The sequence below is a fragment of the Microtus pennsylvanicus genome, chromosome 7 (genome assembly GCF_037038515.1).
Source record: "Microtus pennsylvanicus isolate mMicPen1 chromosome 7, mMicPen1.hap1, whole genome shotgun sequence".
Taxonomy (NCBI): domain Eukaryota; kingdom Metazoa; phylum Chordata; class Mammalia; order Rodentia; family Cricetidae; genus Microtus; species Microtus pennsylvanicus.
The window spans coordinates 119,692,276-119,711,520 of NC_134585.1; the positions used below are offsets into that span (position 1 = coordinate 119,692,276).

General features: G+C 48.2%; 1 protein-coding gene across 2 annotated transcripts in view; it reads left to right on the top strand.

Moving 5' to 3' along the window:
• The window catches only part of Tuft1 (tuftelin 1), a 46,304-nt gene that overhangs the window by 22,466 nt on the left and 4,593 nt on the right, over window positions 1-19,245 (top strand). For both annotated transcript variants that reach the window (XM_075978263.1, XM_075978264.1), the window contains 9 exons: window positions 708-794; window positions 1,423-1,512; window positions 3,384-3,449; window positions 8,329-8,442; window positions 11,851-11,979; window positions 12,513-12,607; window positions 17,037-17,142; window positions 17,866-17,949; window positions 19,041-19,141. In XM_075978263.1, coding sequence (XP_075834378.1) covers window positions 708-794; window positions 1,423-1,512; window positions 3,384-3,449; window positions 8,329-8,442; window positions 11,851-11,979; window positions 12,513-12,607; window positions 17,037-17,142; window positions 17,866-17,949; window positions 19,041-19,141 — 872 coding nt within the window. The remainder of the gene's footprint in view (window positions 1-707; window positions 795-1,422; window positions 1,513-3,383; window positions 3,450-8,328; window positions 8,443-11,850; window positions 11,980-12,512; window positions 12,608-17,036; window positions 17,143-17,865; window positions 17,950-19,040; window positions 19,142-19,245) is intronic.

Here is a 19,245-nt window from a genome sequence, read left to right on the forward strand (position 1 = left end):
GTATCTCTTAAAAAGAGAGAATGTTAGTAAGCGCTGTTCCATCATCTCCTCCTCCACCCACACCGAATGACACATTGTAACGCCTTCTGTGTCTAGACCTATCAGCATTTTAATGGCAGCATCATATTCCACTAAACGCTATGACTTATTGAATTCATTATCCATTGTTGCACATTTTGTCTGTTTTTCTTTTGTATCCATGTCTAATACTTGGCTGAGCATAGATGCCACTGAGTGTACGTATGCTAGCGGTCAGCTGTTTCACTGCTGGAAAAGGCTGTGCCGAGCAGAGCCTTCAGTCCTTCTTCAGACCTCTTCCTGTGGGGACTGAGTGACTGGCTCAGCCTGCATCCTTCCGGCCACTTTTCCATCAAGTCACATGGTGTGATTGTGTGTGTGCTGGTATGGTTGTGTGTCGTTTAGCTGACTTTGTTGTTAGGATAAATTCCTAGAAGCAGATTAAATAGGTCCAAGAGCACTACATTTTGGGGATGGGCTGTAACTGAGTTGGTAGTGCTTGTCTAGCGTGTATGAAGACCTGAGTCTGGTCCCCAGCTCTGCCTACACAGAGCAGTGGAAATGCATTTCCAACTCTTCTGAGCTGAGTCACCAGTTTGTCTCCGGGTAAGCTGGTGCTCACAGTATGCCCCTTCCTCCTGGAGTGCGGCTGCGTGTTTCTTAGCTAAACAGTGCCGTCCTCATTGCAGGTGTACCTGAAAGGGAGGCCTGGAGACAAGATGATCCACGAGAAGAACATCGACCAGCTGAAGAGTGAGGTCCAATACATCCAGGAGGTGCGGCCCCATTCCTGGGAGGGAGGGAAGGAGGGAGGGAGGGAAAACCTAGAGTCCCTGAGCCTAAAATCTGGGGGGCTCCCTTTTATTTCTGCTCCTTTGTGTCACTGCAGTGCCCATGGCCTCCTATGTGTCTATATATTATTTATCTATTTTTACTTGTTATTTGTTTTCTGAGACAGGATCTCTGTGGAGCCCTGGCTGTCCTGGAACTCTTTATGCAGGCCTCTGTTTCCCGAGTGCTATCAAATAGCACTCTTGACCTTTGGATCTAATCCATTAATCAACAAATAATCAAGTATCCCTCACCACGCCAACTGTATGGCTGTTTGGCTGTATGGTCCGCCACCTTCCCCAGTGTTTCCCAGCCCCTGCCTGGCTGGTCTCCTCCTTAGCACTCACCGCTGGATTCCACACTGCGCATCTTACTTGTCTCTTCAGCCAGCATGCCAGTGCTGCCAGGGGAGGAGTTAATTTATCTTGTTGCTTGCACTGGAGAGACTGGGTTGTCACCTCACCCAAGCACAATTCCTGTCTGCAGGCACTGTGTATCACAATGTCAGACTGAAGTAGTATGGTTTGCTTTCCCTGCCCTGAGCCTCAAGTGTCTTGGCCTTCTTTTCCCCAGGCCAGGAACTGCCTGCAGAAGCTCCGGGAGGATATAAGTAGCAAGCTTGACAGGAGTCCAGGAGACCCTCTACAGCGGCAGGAGATCCAGGTACTTGGGAATGGTGCTGACTCTCAGGCATGACCAGGAAGGGAGAGCGCAGAGAGGCTCCGGCTTCCTGAGAACTCACAGAAATAGGGCTCCAGCATGTAGCCTTGGACATCCTAGGTATCCAAACTTCTTGTAAGTTGCTCTTGCCAAATTTGGGTGAGCCTAAGTAGAAATGGAAGTCATATATATATATTTAAAGATTTATTATTTCTGTATTTTTTTTATTTTGAGACAAGATTTTTCTATGCAGCCCTAGCTGTCTTAGAACTCACTATGTAGACCAAGATGGCCTGGAACTCACAGAGATCCTCTAGCCTCTGGCTCCCAAGTGCTGGGATTAAAGGTGTGAACTACCACACCCAACTAACATTTATTATTTTTATTTTATGTGTGTGAGTCTTTGCCTGTCTGTGTGTATATGTATCATGTCTTCACCCAGTGTTCCGGAAGGCCAAGAGTGTCAGATCCCTGGGTCTAAAGTCACAGGTGGTTATGAGCTGCCATAGGGATGCTGGAACTTGTGGGTCTCTCCAGTCCCAAAGTGGAAGTCTTGATCCAGTCTGTTATTTGTGTATGCAGTTATCTCAACGCTGGGCTAGGAAACTCCATCCTGTCCCTGTATCCTTAGCCTGACCAAGATGTAGGAAGCAGAGACATCAGCAATCTAGGAGCAAACACTGTAAATCTTCTCTGGGAGAGCAGTGTGGGATTCTGCTGTCCAGCTTTCTCAAAGCTCCAGAACAGGAGTGGCCTCAGAAGCAGAGCGAGCTCCTCTTGAGGTCTCACTCTGGCTCCTGAGACCTGAGTTTGGGTCAGATGATCTTTCTCCAGCAGCAGCCCCCTCCCTGTTCTGAGCCACTGGTGGCAAAAGGGCTCCTCCTTGTTTCCACTGATTTCACGGGCTGGGCTGGATGTTTCCAGGTTTCCTTTTTTTTTTTTGGCTGAAGGCAGCACCATCAAGGCCTGATGTCACACCTTGTCGAGTGCCACCAGAATTTTTGTGCACAGTCAGAGCTAGACCCCAATCCCAGGCCCCTTGTTGAGATCATGTGATGAGCAGTAGCAAAAGCTTTTCCTCTCTTGGTTAGTCTTTGTCAAAACTTGTCAGAATCTCCATGGAAAGGAAACCTCAGTGTGCATGGCAAGCAGCGACTTGTATTCCTGGGAGGGATGCACCTCAGACCTTTTCCAGTCCTTGCAGGCTTTAGCCTGAGGTCTGTCTCACCCACCCTACAGGTTACAGTTCCCTCTCAAGGCCATCTTGCAGCCCACCCTCTACTTTCTGTTTGCCTTGGAGCACTAGGAATCTTTCCCCTCCCAGGCTCCCTCCTTCTCTTCTTTTTCCTATTTCTTTCCCTTCTCCCTTTCCCTTCTCTTCCATAAAAGATAAAAAGAATATTTTTACATTTATTTTGCATGTGAACCTGCACACGTGTTGAGTGTGTGTATGTGTGTGTATGCATGCACTCATGCCATGACACACATGTGGATGTCGGGACAAATTTCTGGAGTCAGTTCTCTCCTGCCAGGTGTTTCTGGGGACTGAACTCAGGTGGTTTGGTGGCAAGTGACCCTGAGCCTCCTCACTGCTCTGTAGACTGTGGTTCTCCTCACTGCTCTGTAGACTGTGGTCCTCCTCACTGCTCTGTAGACTGTGGTCCTCACTGCTCTGTAGACTGTGGTCCTCCTCACTGCTCTGTAGACTGTGGTCCTCCTCACTGCTCTGTAGACTGTGGTCCTCCTCACTGCTCTGTAGACTGTGGTCCTCCTCACTGCTCTGTAGGGTTTGACATCTTAGAAATGTAATGCATCAGAATTGTTTGCCAGGTTGCTCAATTGTTTTTAATCTGGATTTTTTCTTCTCTACACAGGTGGTACTAGAAAAGCCAAATGGCTTCAGTCAGGGTCCCACGTCTCTCTACAGCAGCCCACCTGAGGTAGGTAGCAGGGGAGACCATGGTGAACTGAGCTTAACTGGCAGGCAGCATTCCCTGCCCCCGGCCGTTCCACCTCATACCTCATTTGGTATAAAAATCTAACAGAGACAGGAAAAGTGGAAGTTCTGCAAGCTGGCTGCTTAGGAGTAGCCACTGCCGGCAGACTGGAGCGGGCGGGTCCTCCAAGAGGATGACTTTGCTTGGCTGCCCCTTGGGTGAGACTTACAAGCTTTAAAGGAGGTAATGCCTGGGTCCCATTCCTGGAGATGTAGAGTAATTGTTTTTAAATGTTCATAAGTGTTTTTGCAAGGATGTGTATATGTATACCACATGTGTGCCTGGTGCCCTGTAGGGCAGAGGAGGCTGTTGGATCCCCTGGACTTAGTGTTACAGTTTTGAGCCATCATGTGGGTGCTGGGAACTGAACTTGGATCCTCTGGTAGAGCAGGAGGATCTCTTAACTGCTGAGCCATCTCCGTAGTGCCAGCATCATGTTTCTGGTTTTTCTTTTTTTTTTTTAAAAGATTTATTTCTTATGTATACAACATTCTGCCTCCATGTATGCCTGCACACCATAAGAGGGTACCAGATCTCATTACAGATGGTTGTGAGCCACCATGTGGTTGCTGGGAATTGAACTCAGGACCTCTTGAAGAGCAGTCAGTGCTCGTAACCTCTGAGCTGGAATAGCTCTCCAGCTCCGAGCATCATGTTTTTTTTTAAGTGAATCTAATATTTATCTAAAGTTGAGTACCATTCTTTTCTTTCTTTTTCTTTCTTTTCTCTTCTTTTTTTCCCGAGACAGGGTTTCTCTGTAGCTTTGGAGCCTGTCCTGGAACTAGCTCTTGTAGACCAAGCTGGCCTTGAACTCACAGAGATCCACCTGCCTCTACCTCCCAAGTACTAAGAGTAAAGGCATGCATGCGCCATTACTTCTGGGCATAAGTACCATTATTTTCTGTGCACAGACACTCATTTAAGTGCATGCACAAATGCACATGCATAAGCAAACATGTACCTATATTTCTCAAATCCAGGATCATGTTAGACATTACTTCTGTTCACTTCTCCTCTTGTATGCTATGTAAAGCGCTCTTACTCCTGAGGCATTTTCCCAGCCTCCTGGCTTTTTATTTAAGCCTTTTGTTGTTGTTTTTTGTTTTTGAGACAGGGTTTCTCTGTGTAGTGGCCCTGGAACTCACGCTGTAGATAGGCTGTCCTGGAACTCACAGAGATCCTCTTGCCTCTGCATCCTGAGTGCTGGAATTAAAGGTGTGCACCACACCACCTGGTTTTATTTAAGTTTTTCCATGTTATTTCATAAGCTTCATTCTCCTCAGCTGCTGTGCTTTTTAAAAAACGAGACTTGTACCTTGTGTCTTAGTTAGGGTTTCTGTTGCCATGACCACAGCAACTCTTGTAAGGAAAACATTTAACTGAGGTGGTGACTTACAATTTCCAAGGTTCAATCCATTACCAACATGGCCTGCAGGCAGACATGGTGCTGGCTACATCTTGATCAGAAGGCAGCAGGAAGTAGACTGAGGCACTGGGCATGGCTTGGGCATATATGAGCCCTCAAAGCCTTCCCCTCAGTGACACACTTCCTCCAGCAAGGCCACACCCACTCTCACAAAGCCACACCTCCTAGTAGTGCACTCCCTATGAGTTTATGGGGTCAGTTACATTCAAACCACCACAATAAGATATGCTAACTATAGAAAATCTGGGAATTCAGAAACAGAAAAGTAAAGGAGAAATTTTTCAGAGTTTTGGTCTCTGCATCAGTGGCAGCAGTAGCCTGTGAGCATCCTGAGGGCTTCACCTCACCTTAGGGATTGCCACAAGGAAGAAAGCCAGATTCTTGGCTACACCAACTCTAGGGCGGGTCAGAGTGAAGCAAAGTTGGCAGTTTATTAATAAAGATAAGGGATAGTACACGTTTCAGATTCCGTGTGGGCCACAAAAGAGGGAGAGCTTAGGGAAATGGCTGCACACGGGTTTCACTAGAGGGGCCATCACCGTCTTTACAGTGGCGGTTTGTGATCTTGCGGCTTTCCAGATTACACTGCTAGAAAGACATAACTTACAACACGGTTTGAAGACTAAGCAAAACTTAAGTTTTAAGTTTAAAAATTAAATAAAAATATATGAGCTGATTTATTTCTAGTCTGAAAGAATTTCTTTTTGTTAATGAAATTGTCAAGTGGTTTAAAACAGTTTTTTTTAACATTTATTTATTTGTTGTGTGTGTGCACTCGAGTGTGTGCATGCACTTGAGTGTGTGTGTGCACGAACATGTGAATGCCCCCACATGTGCGTGAAGGTCAGAAGACAGGTGGGAGGAGATTTATGAGGGATATTGTCTGGGTGTTTGGGATGACAGAGGAGTGATAATGTGGTCATGTTTACAAATGTTTTGTCCCCAGGTGAGCTCAGTTCATTTGCTATTGTTAGCATCTTTGTTTAACTCCTCTTAGGAAAGCCAGTGTGTCTAACCACTCCTGGCTTTATCAGTGTTCACAGTTTTGTCTCCCCGCCAGATTCCAGAAATAAGGGGTTTCTTTCTCTTCCCCTGACCCCTCACTTTTCCTGTCTCTCTGTCCAGTCTCATCTCCAAAGGGGAAAAGTTATACTTTTGTGAAACGTTCTCTGCCTTCTCAGTCATGCAAATACTCAGTTACAGTTTTGAGATTGCACGGCACTCTGCATTTCCTTGTTTGCTTCTGTTTCTGTGGTGGTGGCTTTTCTTTGTCCTGTTTTTAGGGGCTTCTGTCTGTTTGATACTGAGGCTTGAACCTGGGTCTCTTCAACAGTCGTGGCCTCTACCACTAAAGTGCACACCCAGCCCCAAGAACAGTTTTTTGGGGTTGGGCTCTTTGGCCTTCGCGTATAGAAATGAATGACATTCATCCATTACTCACCGCATATCAGGCCCATCGGGGCCTCTCGCTGGTTGTACTGTTTTTTCTTTTTTTCCCACTAACTAGAAAATACTTATTATATGACTTTAAATAAAATTACTGTAAAGTGATTTCAGTTTACATGACAGACTTATGTCTTTTAAATCATTTTGCTCAAAATGCATTTTTAGGGTCTGTTTGTATTACTATATGAAAATCTGATGTGTTGAGCCATGCATGACACATTATGGCACATGATAGCACATGATGGTGGCACATGATAATGGTGCATGATAGCACATGATAGCACATGATAGCACATGATGATAGCACATGATAATGGTGCATGATAGCACATTCCTGTAATCTCAGGACATGGGAGACCGAAGCAGGAGGAACAATGTCAGCTTGAAGCATAGTTTGTTATTTGTTCCTCTCATGTGTAGTTTTATAACTGCCTTTTATTGTTGTTTTATATTGTATTACATGATAAAATCTCTCTTTCTCCCTTCCTCCCCCTCTTTCTTTCTCTCTCTAGTACTTAACCTCTTACACATATTAAGCAAGCAGCCTGCTACAGAGCTGAACCTCTGACATGTTTTAATTAATGTAAAAAAATCTCCATGTCATCGAAAAGGTCTTCTGAGAAGATAGTTGAAGTAAATGTGTCAGGGTTGTATCCCAGGAGCCTGTTGGTGAGGCTAGCGAGGACTCGACAAAGTGACTTAATTAATGTCCAGACTGTTCCTTCCCCATGGGTCACCGTATTTGACAAATAAATTACTGGTAATAATTATAGTAACACCTAGCAATAGCTGCCTATATTCTTCTTAGAAGCTCCAACCCCCACCAGGTACTGCCTTGCCAGCTCTGGAGACAGCCTGTGAGGCAGGGTGTGGTGAGGAGTCTTCCCCACTCATGCGTAGAAATGGAGGCCTGCAGGAGCCAGGAAGAATGAAAGGCAGGGGATGCCTCCCTGCACCTGGCTGAGAGTTCTGTGCCAGGATGAAGGTCTTGCTGCTTCCTAGTGTGCAAGACTGGGAGAGTCTGTCAGACTCAGGAGCAGCAGAAGTGAGAGCGAGACCCTGCACGCCTGCTCAGCCTCACCAGCAGCCCACGGCTGGGTGTGTCTGGGAGGGACAGCTAGCCGTCACCTCAGAGGGCCGCCTTTCTTCATCGCATCAGATCCATGTGCTTCACGCTTTTCTCTAAACCTGCCTATGCAGCAGTAAGCCCTTTCCGTGCTGAGTCTGAGTGAGTCACGGCAACCGCTAAAGACGTGCCCTCGGGCTTTGGGGCTGTCCTTGGGAGCAAGGTCATTGTTCTCAGAGAGCTTTTCTCTGAACCCAGGACTGGTAGTTTATACCTTTAATCCTAGCCAAGGAAGGCTGAGGCTGGAATGCCACGAAACTGAGGTCAGACTGGGCTGTATATAGTGAGTTCCAGATCAACCTGGACTACGGAATGAAACCTTAAGTCAGAGCAACAGCAAAGCAGTCTAATCGAGAGGAAGGCAGGTCCATAAAGACAGCACCCCTCCCCCCACCTCTGAGAAGTCTTTCCCAAGCCAGTGAGATGATCAGGTAACACTGCCCTGAAGTCACTGAGACCCACAGGGAGGAAGGAGGGAACACCTCCAACAAGTGGTCTTCCAACCTCCGTATGTGTTCAGTGCTCCACACACACACCGCCACCCCAACATACAAGATACATGTTTAAAAAGTAAGCGTTTGAGAAGAAACTATTCCCTTAATGTGTTTAAAAATAACTTTATCTTAAATCCTTGAGTGATTTGAGCCTGGCCAAGTCTCTTAGGGGTTAAGGGAGAATGTTTTTGTGGACCCTGTGTGATGTTCATTCTTTTGTCAGGGTGGTCCCTACAGGTGGTGCAAATCCCAGCGTTGGGCAGGAAGGCGGCCTTCTCTTACCAAGTCATAGATGGGCAGCTTCCTTTCCTTTCTCTGTTTCTGTTCTAGGCTGACACCTGCATGAGCGAAGATGTCGAGAGCTTGAAGAAGACCGTGCGGGAATTGCTTGCCAAGCTGCAGGAGGCCGAGCAGCGACACCAGTCAGACCGTGTGGCTTTCGAGGTAAGATGTGGGATCTGGAGAGAAGGTGCCCTCAGGACTGGCTCCTGGATGAAGTGCCAGCGACTTTCTCAGCATGGAGTTTGTTTCTCTGGGTGAACGGCAGCCAACAATGCAATGCTTTGAAGCCTTGCTCACCTCCTGTCTGCCTCTGCTTTCCCTGGATGTTAGTTAAAGTGTTTGCTGTCCACATCTGGCCGTAGTTTAAAGGTCAGGTCTTTTCTTTTCCTTTCCCTTCTGTGCTGAGGCCTATGCCTTCCTTCTGCTTGTTAGGCAATGCTCTACCTCGGGGCTACATGGCTAGCCCTTGAAGGTTGGCTCTTGATTCTCTGTTCTATTGAAGTGGAGTAGTAGTCCCGGATGGGGCCACAGGTAACTCAAGAGTCATTGCTGTGTGTACCATAATAAGAATCACAGCTTCCGAGGCTCCTTGTTGGCAGGCACGTTGCTGTCCTGTTCACAGAACTCCAGTGCCTGGTGTAATACATGGCATAAGGTAGGTCTTTCGTAAGTGGAGGCTGAGTGAATAAGTCTGGGTTGTCAAGAAGATAACCAGGCTGGTGGACACACAGGGCTTTGCCACCTTTATTATTGTTATAGTTAATTCTTTTCTTTTATTTATTTTATGTGTTAGGCTGTTTTGTCTGCATGTATGTCTGCCACATTCATGCCTGATGCTTGAGGAGGTCAGAAGCGAGAATAGAGCCCCTGGAACTGGAGTTCTAGATGGTTCTGAGCTACCAGATGGGTGATGGGAATCGAGCCTGGGTCCTCTGGAAGAGCAGCAAGCTCTTTAATCCACTGAGCTATCTCCAGCCGCTGTTGTTTTTGAGACAAATCTCATGTAGCCCAGGTTAAATTCCTGATTCTTTACCTTCCCAAGTGCTGGGTGTGTGTGTGTGTGTGTGTGTGTGTGTGTGTGTGTGTGTGTGTGTGTGTGGTCCTGGAGATTGAATGCACACTAGGCAGGCATGGCATCAGTGAGGAACATTGTGTGTGTGTGTTATTTGGTCAGCCAGCTGTTGATTTGCGCAGCAAGCAGAGGACACTTTGCTGTCCTGGCGTGTGTATGGAGGTCAGAGAACAGCTTATAGGAGTCAGTTTTCTCTTTCTTCCGTGTTGGTCCTGGGGACTGAACTACGTTTGCCCTGCTGAGCCATCTCATCAGCCCCTCCCAAATAATCTAGATTGTTTTAGAGGATTAAAAAAATACAAAATCTATGAACAGGAAAAGCCCCTTTCTAGTAAGAGTGTGCGAGTCTTCAGTTCAATGTGGAAAATCCTTGGGGTGTAGAATGCTGTGTGCTGGGCAGCTCTCTGTCTATTCTGTGTGCAGTCTCCCTTCTGTTACCTGTTACTGCTCACAGATAGATATGGTATGATAGGATTGTGTTTGCTGCAGGCACACTGGGAGCTTTTCCATAGAGAAAAAGAGTTGTTTTTTTATATTGTGGGTGGATGGTTGTCACCGTGCATACATGGAAATTGGGTTTCTCTTTGCTGGAGTTGGTTCTTCCCTTCCACCACATCAAACTCAAATCTCCAGGCTCGATGGCAGCCACCTTTACCTTGTGAGCCATCTACCGACCCTAAACTCGGGGGTTTTTGAGAAGAAGATCGAGGATGAAGGAGAACAGCACTGAGGATGATGGCTTGTCTTGGGGTTAAGGAAACTGAGCCATGACATAGCTTTCCTTAGAGCTGGGTTCAGGTTCTGTTGGATGGATTAATGAACGACCGTGTGGGGTGTTTGCGAGCGCTTGCTACAGTGGGTTTAGAAGAGGGAGACAGACTTAGTGTTTCTCAGTGCTGGGTTTCTAAGCAGACTTTCCTGCTAAACATAGTTTAAAAAAAAAAAAAAACATAGTTTGACTTAGGGCAATTTTAAGACCAGTTTATGAGCAAAGCAGCCCTTTGGTAAAGGAGTTCCCAGTCTCTGTCCTGTGAGCCAGTTTAGATAATCTGGTTATTTATGTGTCAGTTGATGACCACCCATTTCCTCTATTCTCTGGAAAGGAGGCTGAAGCTGTAGCCCTAAGCAGGTTTAGGACTTGGGAGGCCGTGAGAAGTTGTGGCATTCCAGACATGCTTGCGATTTCTGACGGCGTGGTGGAGCCTGCTGCTCCAAAGGCCGGCCTGAGACAGTAGCAGCCAGTTTGGGATAGTAGATAGTTCTTCACCCAGTACAGCAGGTGCCCCTTAGGTCAGGTTTCTCCTACATGAACAGGGCAGGCTGAGCTGCTGTGACGGATTTGGAAAACAAGTCTGATTTGTTTGGTTTCCCCCTTTTGGGCCTGTTGGTTTTTGTAGGTTTGTTTTTGCATCTTTGTGATTCTGTGATGGACATTGGAAGTTTAGATCATGGCTGTGTTATCTGTGCTCTGGCACACATCAGTCTGAGCGTGGGCTTTTTCTAAGCTCCTGCTCAAGAAGCTGGCCTGTTTCAGGCTAATACTTATTTTTGAGGGTGTTTCTTAACCTCTCCTGATGAAGACTATTTGTCCAGTCTGCTTTTCTGAACCTGGGGGTATGAAGGGCAAGACTGACCATTTTCATAAGTATCGCCTGTCGTGGAGTATGGACTCCTGGTCTACTGGCTGCCTGCTTCAGGAGGAATTTGCAGTGAATTTTCTTGGTTAGGGCAGGTGAGTTATGCGGACAGGTCCCGTCACACACTTCCGCATTGGGCTTTCTCTTCCCTGGTTCACCGGGTCCTCCAGAGGTTATCTAGATCCTCTTTTACCAAGTAGTGAGGCGTCTGGGGTGAAGGGAAGCAGAGAAATGGATGCTGAAGTTCCCGGTGGTAGCACGGGCCCTGGCATTCTCTAGCTTTGTTTGTGCCAGGGCGAGTATTGGACTAAATGAACTTGCTGCATGCAAGGAACTCTGTGGCTCTTTGGAAATGTGGAAGGACCCCAGGTCTGTGCGACGTGAACTCGCACTGTGCTCGGGGCCATGCTGAACCTGAAAACCTGCTCGGGGCTAGGAGGGTGTTTAGAAGGGATATCTGTGAGACTTCTCATCTGCTAGGCAGATTCTGCATGCTGCATTGCAGCACCTGTGCAGGCAGCGTGTTGGCCTTGATGTGGAGGCAGAGATGTGGGGAAATGGCAGGCTAGAAGTGTGTCTCCTGGGCTGTTTGCTTCTGATTAGCAGGGAAGTCACAGCTTTGGGTTAAGCTGGTCAGCACTGGAGGGCCGTGGAGGTGTTGAAGGGGTCAGCCAGGGGATCTTGATGAACCGTGTGTGAGGGCCAGGTACTCTCCATGGTAGTCCTGGTGGAGATGGGAGTGACACCGTGCTCCATAGTGGCCTCCTTCGTCCCGTCAGGGCTCTGAAGCCTCCCCAGGTTCTCTTTCTGAGGCTTATCTGTGTTTACCTTTTCTCTTCTGCCCTTCAACACACATCACAGGTTACACTCAGCCAGTATCAGCGAGAGGCAGAGCAGAGTAATGTGGCCCTTCAGAGAGAAGAAGACAGAGTGGAACAGAAGTCGGCAGAAGTCGGGGAGCTACAGAGGCGCTTGTTGGGGATGGAGACGGTAATGGTGATGTTTGGGGCCAAAATGGACGTAAGGCTTCTTTTCCAGTAGCTCAGTAGCTCAGTGGCGTCCCTTTCCAGCAGCCATGCACACCCCTTCCCATCCCTTCCAGCACTTTAAGAATGGAAAGTCGGACATCCAGCCTCCGTCTTCTTCCACTGCAGGAGAACCGTTCCCACTTTAGACCTGTTCTTATACAGATGCCCCCTTTGGGTTTCTGAAGACTTCTTAGCAGCCAGTCACTCTACCTGGTTCACCCAGGACTGGCCGCCAGGGCTGGCAGGTGGGTTTGCACAACACAGGCCTAGTTCTCTCTACGGCGGCTGGGTGAGGCTGGGAAGTTTCTGTGCTGAAAGTGGGAAAGGCTGTGCTTGACAGGGGAGGGCACCCAGCAAACCAGCCTGGCTTGCTGCTCTTTGGCAGCAGGCCCAGGCCCAGTGGCAGCCAAGTTGCTGTTGAGGTACCCATTTCACCCCAAGCACAGATTCTGTTGCTGTCCTTTCCTGCTACATGCCTCTTTTGTTCCCCTCTAGGAGCATCAAGCCTTACTGTCAAGAGTCAGGGAAGGGGAGCTGGCCCTAGAGGAGCTGCGAACCAAGAACGCCGACTGCCAAGCAGAAAAGGAAAAGTAAGGGCCCTTGCTCACTGTAAGGTTGGGTGAAGGAAGAGAGGGCGGGTGGTGCAGCCTGCTGCCAGGGCTAGGAGGAAGCTGGCGCTGAGGTCAGATCTTCCAGTTCCAACTCAGTGTGCTCACATAGGCTGGAGCCCCACCCAGGCAGATACTGTTCGGAAGGCTGCCTTCTTCGGGGAGCTCACTTAACATGTGGGCAGTGACCTAAAGAAAAGGGTTTTATGGCTTTAGAGCTAAGGTCAGGTAGAGCTGTCAGCGTGGCTGTTGCAGCCCACTAGAGGGGTTTTCACTGTGAGCCACTCCAGGTTTCTCACTCCTAGAGCAGACACACGGGAAGCTCCGCAAGATCCTGTAGTTTCTCCAGTCTTTCAGTGACGGAAAGGATAGCTCCATGAGGACTTGCTGTTGCTCTAAGCAGTTCAGATAGAAACCAAGAACTACCTGCTGTCCTTGGAGAGCTGTAGGGATTACTGAGAGTTTTCTGCCTCCAAGGTTAGAGGGTTTGACAAATGCCCTCTGAGGAGAGGGGCTCAGAGGCGTCAGGTCAGTAGGACCCACAGAGCAAAGACTGCCTCCTGAATCTTCAGGACCGGTAAGATGTTGACAGGGCATGGTGGCACATGCCCATAATCCTAGCACTTGGAAGACTGAGGAGGATTGCTGGGAGTTCAAGGCCAGCTTGTGCTGCAGAGTGAATTCTGTCTCTAACTAAACTCTGTCTGGGTGCAGTAGTGGTGTGGTCTGTACCTGTTACCCCAGGTTCTCAGGAGGCAGAGGAGGAAGGACCATGAGATCTCGGCCAGCCTGGGCATTGTAACAAGGTTTGGCTCAAAAATAGATGAACAATAAACAAAAACAGTTAGATCTCAGGTCTGATCACCCTTGTGTAAGTGACCCTTTTCAGACTCAACAGACATTACCTGAAGGGCCAAGATCAGCAGAGTCACAGCCCCCCATCCGAAAATAGGGGTATTTTCTCTTCTTTAGGACAACCTGGGCTTGACCTTCCCAGCATGGAAAATTCGGGCATCTTTTTATTGTAGCGCCCTTTCTGGTTTGCGTTCATAGCAAAGTCACTTTAGAAGAACAGTTGAAGCTGGGAGTGGTGGCTCACGCCTTTGATCCCAGCACCCAGGAGGTAGATACAGGTGGATCTCTATTAAGTCGAGGCCAACAAGGTCTACATAGGAAGATCTAGGTCACCCAGGACTATAGTAAGACCCTGTCTCAAGGGAAAAAAACAAAAGCAAAAAATGGGAAATTGGAAATCGTTTCTACTGAATATTGAGTCTTTTTTTTTTGCTATAAATATTCTACATCAGTTTTTTTCTCCTATCAAATCTTTTTTTATTTTATTTTATTTATTTATTTATTTATTTTGGTTTTTTCGAGACAGGGTTTCTCTGTGGCTTTGGAGCCTGTCCTGGAACTCGCTCTGTAGACCAGGCTGGTCTCGAACTCACAGAGATCCACCTGCCTCTGCCTCCCGAGTGCTGGGATTAAAGGCGTGCGCCACCATCGCCTGGCTTTATTATTTTTTTCTATTCTCACATATATTACATCCTGACTTCCTTTGCCGAGTCTCTCCTCTTCCTACCTCCCCCTCCCCCAGATCCAAACCCTTCTCTGTCTCCCCTCAGAAAAGAGCAGGCCTCCCAGGAGCATCAAGCAAACATGGCATAATGTGCTACTTGGTTGCCATTGGTCCCCCAAACCAACAATGAGCAGTGGTTGTATTAGGTATCCTAAGTGATGTATAGGTAAAGTGTAAGGGAGGATGCAGAGGACATATGCAAATACTAACGAGGATCGGAAGCCCGTGAGGTGATGTATGGGTAAAGTGTAAGGGAGGATGCAGAGGACATATGCAAATACTAACGAGGATCGGAAGCCCGTGAGGTGATGTATGGGTAAAGTGTAAGGGAGGATGCAGAGGACATATGCAAATACTAACGAGGATCGGAAGCCCGTGAGGTGATGTATGGGTAAAGTGTAAGGGAGGATGCAGAGGACATATGCAAATACTAACGAGGATCGGAAGCCCGTGAGGTGATGTATGGGTAAAGTGTAAGGGAGGATGCAGAGGACATATGCAAATACTAACGAGGATCGGAAGCCCATGAGGTGGACTTCTATAACCATTCCACCTTGTGTGGGACATACTCAGGGCAGACTAAGAGAAGAACAAGAGAAACAGCGTGAGGTAATCCCAGACTAAGGCTCTGGAATGGTGTTTGACCTCTGCATGCCCTAGTGTGGAGAACCGAGAGTGGGACTTAGAAGGCTATGGGGCGCAGGTGTGTGGTGGCTCCACCTCAGCCCGAGTACTCCCCACTTCCCAGCAGTGTGCACTTGTCTTCGGGCAGAACTGGGGGTAGCCAGTGCCTGTGGCTCTTCTGGGTTCTCTGGGCATTCTCAAAACTAAGGAAAATTCCCTCTGCTCACAGCATTGCCACATTAGGCAATTTTCTACCTCTCTCTTGACACTGATCATGGGTCCCACAATCTAATCCTAGTCTAAGACTATCCAGAGTTGATTTGGGCCCCACGCGTCAAGAGCTCAGTTCTACCTCCCCTCAGCTGACATTCAAAATGAGCATGCTCAAGGACACCATGTACCACCTTCCCATTACCTATTCATCAGGTGGGGTGCTTCCCAATTGCTTCCTCAGGTCAGGAATTTGTTGTTAGCTCCTGGAGCTGACGAAACAATGCTGTCAGGTTTGTAAAGGGTTCAGGTGAACGGATGAAGCGGCACATGCGGTGAGGTCCAGAGTGCGCCGCGCCTGTTCCCAGGGAGTTAGCATACGCTGTCCTCTTGACGTGCGTGCCTATGTGTTTCTGGACCCAGGAGGTCTTTGAACACTTTGTCCAGCATGCAGGCAGGGTTGGTCTCTCCCCCTGAGGTTGGAGAAGGATTGAAGTTTAACTAGCCCCATCCTGCAACTATGTACAAACCCCAGCCAACATTCCCTTATTGTACCTAAGACACACTTGGTGTTTCTGGAGGTTCTAGGCATCTTGTCAGGAGCTAGGAACACATGGCCAAATACTGTATAGTGAAACATGGCCCATTGCTCCTGGGCTTGGAAATTTATAAGGATTTGAGGAATACTCTGTTAAGAATTAAGGACAGCTAGTTGTGGTGGCACACGCCAGTAGGATTTGCTGAAGGAGGCAGAGGCAGGAGGATCATGAGTTCGAGGCCAGCCTGGCCTATAGAGCAAGTTCCAGGACAGCAGGGCTACACAGAGAAACCTTGTCTTGAAAAAACAAAAACAAACAAACAAAATTGACCGAGGAGCTGGAGAAGTGGCTCAGACACTGACTTCTTCCAGAGGACCTGGGTTCAGTTCCCAGCAACCACATGGCTCCTCACACCTGTCTGTAACTCCAATTCCAGGGGATCCGACAGACATACATGCAGGTAAAACACTACTGCACATAGAATTTTTAAAAATTCTTAGAAATTTTTTAAAAATGTAATAAGAGCAAATATTTCTTATTGAGGATCTTGACTTTGTTTGCTTAGAATAATGTAAGTTCCTACTTAACTTTTTAGGGCAATCAGAAACTTATAACACGCGGGGCAGCCAACTTTCTCCTGACTTTAATACTGAAAAAGTTTAGTAATAATGTTAATAAAAAGCCAGAAACCTGCCTCTGATAAGGCATGCTGATGCGTGTCTGTAATCCTCGCACCTTGGGAGACTGAGGCGAGACAGCACCTGTGAGTGCAGAGCTAGCCTGACAGGTTTCAGTGCGGTCCTGGTCTGGGAAAAGCCTGACAGGTTTCAGTGCGGTCCTGGTCTGGGAAAAGCCTGACAGGTTTCAGTGCGGTCCTGGTCTGGGAAAAGCCTGACAGGTTTCAGTGCGGTCCTGGTCTGGGAAAAGCCTGACAGGTTTCAGTGCGGTCCTGGTCTGGGAAAAGCCTGACAGGTTTCAGTGCGGTCCTGGTCTGGGAAAAGCCTGACAGGTTTCAGTGCGGTCCTGGTCTGGGAAAAGCCTGACAGGTTTCAGTGCGGTCCTGGTCTGGGAAAAGCCTGACAGGTTTCAGTGCGGTCCTGGTCTGGGAAAAGCCTGACAGGTTTCAGTGCGGTCCTGGTCTGGGAAAAGCCTGACAGGTTTCAGTGCGGTCCTGGTCTGGGAAAAGCCTGACAGGTTTCAGTGCGGTCCTGGTCTGGGAAAAGCCTGACAGGTTTCAGTGCGGTCCTGGTCTGGGAAAAGCCTGACAGGTTTCAGTGCGGTCCTGGTCTCGGAAAACAGAACAGCCGAAACACAGCACTCTGCCCCCTAGTGGCGTGCACATGACCTATACTGCCTCGTCCTTGGACTAGACAACTCTAAAGGGTAGGCCACGGAGGCCAGAGGGGTTCACACTTGGTGGCAGTGTGACTTCACCTCGCCTCCTGGTCTTTGTCCCCAGGACTGCTGCTCTTGAAAAGGAAGTGGCTGGGTTTCGGGAGAAGATCCACCACTTGGATGACATGCTCAAGAGCCAGCAGCGGAAAGTTCGGCAGATGATAGAGCAGGTAAGGGGGGGTGTCCCATTTTACCTGTCCTGTGTTCACCCCAAGCTTGTGCTCTCATTACCTGTCCCCTGGGCAGCTGAGTTTAAAATTGTGCGTCCCGTGAGCAGCATGGGACGCACATGGAGTTCAGGTATTGCGCTCCTGTCCTTCCCTTACATTGTATTTGCATCTCGTTTCCCACTGCGAAAGGAGAGAGGCTGCTCTCATCTACGCTCTAACTCTTTGCTGGCAAATGAGTAATGGAGTCCTAACAAACCAGTTATCTGTGAAGATCACCGTCTCATACCTCCTGCAGCTCCCGGCCTCACTCTTCTGCCTGAGTTTTAGCATAAGGTTCTCTTCTTTAAGGTCATTTCCTCCCTTTGAGCCAGCTCCTTTTACATGTGTCTTGTTTTCTGCCATTTTTTATTGTCCTGAACAGCAGCTATGATATGATAGGCACTCAAAGAATGTTTCCTAGACGAATGAATAAATAATTTCACTCCACAGAACTCAAAGCACTAGGTTTTGCATCGTCTGCTGTGCACTTTGGATTTAAGGATGGCACTTCTCACTCTGCCATCCTTGCTTCTGTGTTCATTCTTAGAGAAACATCAGTGAAGCCTTGAGCGGAGCAAGCTCTCCTTTTGACTCTGCTGGTTTCCCTCTAGCCAGGGTGGAGTTTGGTGAGTGTGAACTGAGTCTCTGCAGAAAAAAAACTCCATGTTTCTTATGTCTTCGCAGCTCCAGAATTCAAAAGCTGTGATCCAGTCCAAGGACGCCACCATTCAAGAACTCAAGGAGAAAATTGCCTATTTGGAGGCTGAGGTTTGTGTATGGGAAAGACCCCAACAGGACAGGCTGAGCTCTGTGTGTGGGAGAGGACAGGCTGAGGTCTGTGTATAGAGGAGCTCTAACAGGATAGGCTGAGGTCTGTGTGTGGGAGAGCCCCAACATGGAATTGAGTTATGGAGAAGCCTGGGCACAGGAAGGGGCTTGGTTCTATCTAGCAGCTGCTTTGAACCGAGTATCTGAGAGTGTTGCTCTATGGTCAGTTGGATTGTAAGCAGCTAACAGTGGCAAGACCTGTCCCTGCCGAAGGGCAGAGCCTCATGGTACAAACCACCCACTGTGGCACATCTTGACCATAAGAACTTCGCTGACAGTGGAGCCGGGCTTTGAAGGAAGAGGGCACGTTCTATAGTTAGCATCTCCTCACAGTTCTGGTGATGGGCTCAGTCAGCATCAGGGTGACTTCCTGGTCTATTTCCACTTGGCTGCTAAGCCCTTCCCATCTGTTGACCACCTGCTGATCACTTTGCAGTCCACTGTGTGATGTCCCTGTAATAGGGGAGGCAGATGGGAAATGGTATTTAGAGAAAGTATCGTCTAGAGTTAAGATAAAATATGTTGGAGAAAAACAAAATTGTAAGGACTGGAGAGATGGTTCCGGGGTTAAGAGCTTGGACTTAAGTTTAGTTCCTAGCACCCACATCTGGCAAGCCACAGCCACCTGTACATTCAGCACTGGGCATCTGGCACTTCCTTCTAGACTCCGAAGGCACCTACCTGTGTGCATGTGGTGTGCACTCACACAGACATACAGAGAAATCAAAAGGAGAAGTCAAAACAACAGCAAAGAAACTACAGATATTTAAAAACTAGGCTGTTGATGAAGGCATATGACTATGTCAGCTGGAGACAAACTCTGGATAGGAAATGTATACTGAGGAGAAGCCAGAAGTGAGCAGTGTTGCTGCCTTAGTGAGGAGCCAGCATTGGAGACAGAGAGTGGTGTCTTGTGATGAAGATAAAGAGAGAGGTGCTGGTAGTCATGGAGTTAGCGGGAGCGTCCATGCAAATTAATGGGGGCGTGTGGCAAACCAGGGAGGCCCGCTGTAACCATGCTGGCCTTTCAGAACCTGGAGATGCATGACCGCATGGAGCATCTAATAGAGAAGCAGGTCAGTCATGGGAACTTCAGCACGCAGACCCGCGCCAAGACGGAGAATCTGGGCAGGTGAGTACATGCTGAGCGTGGGCCCGGGCAGGATGGAGAGAGAGGAGGAGCTTTGTAAAGCCTTCAGTGCTGAGGCAAGGAAGACGGAAGCCCAGCCTTCTGCC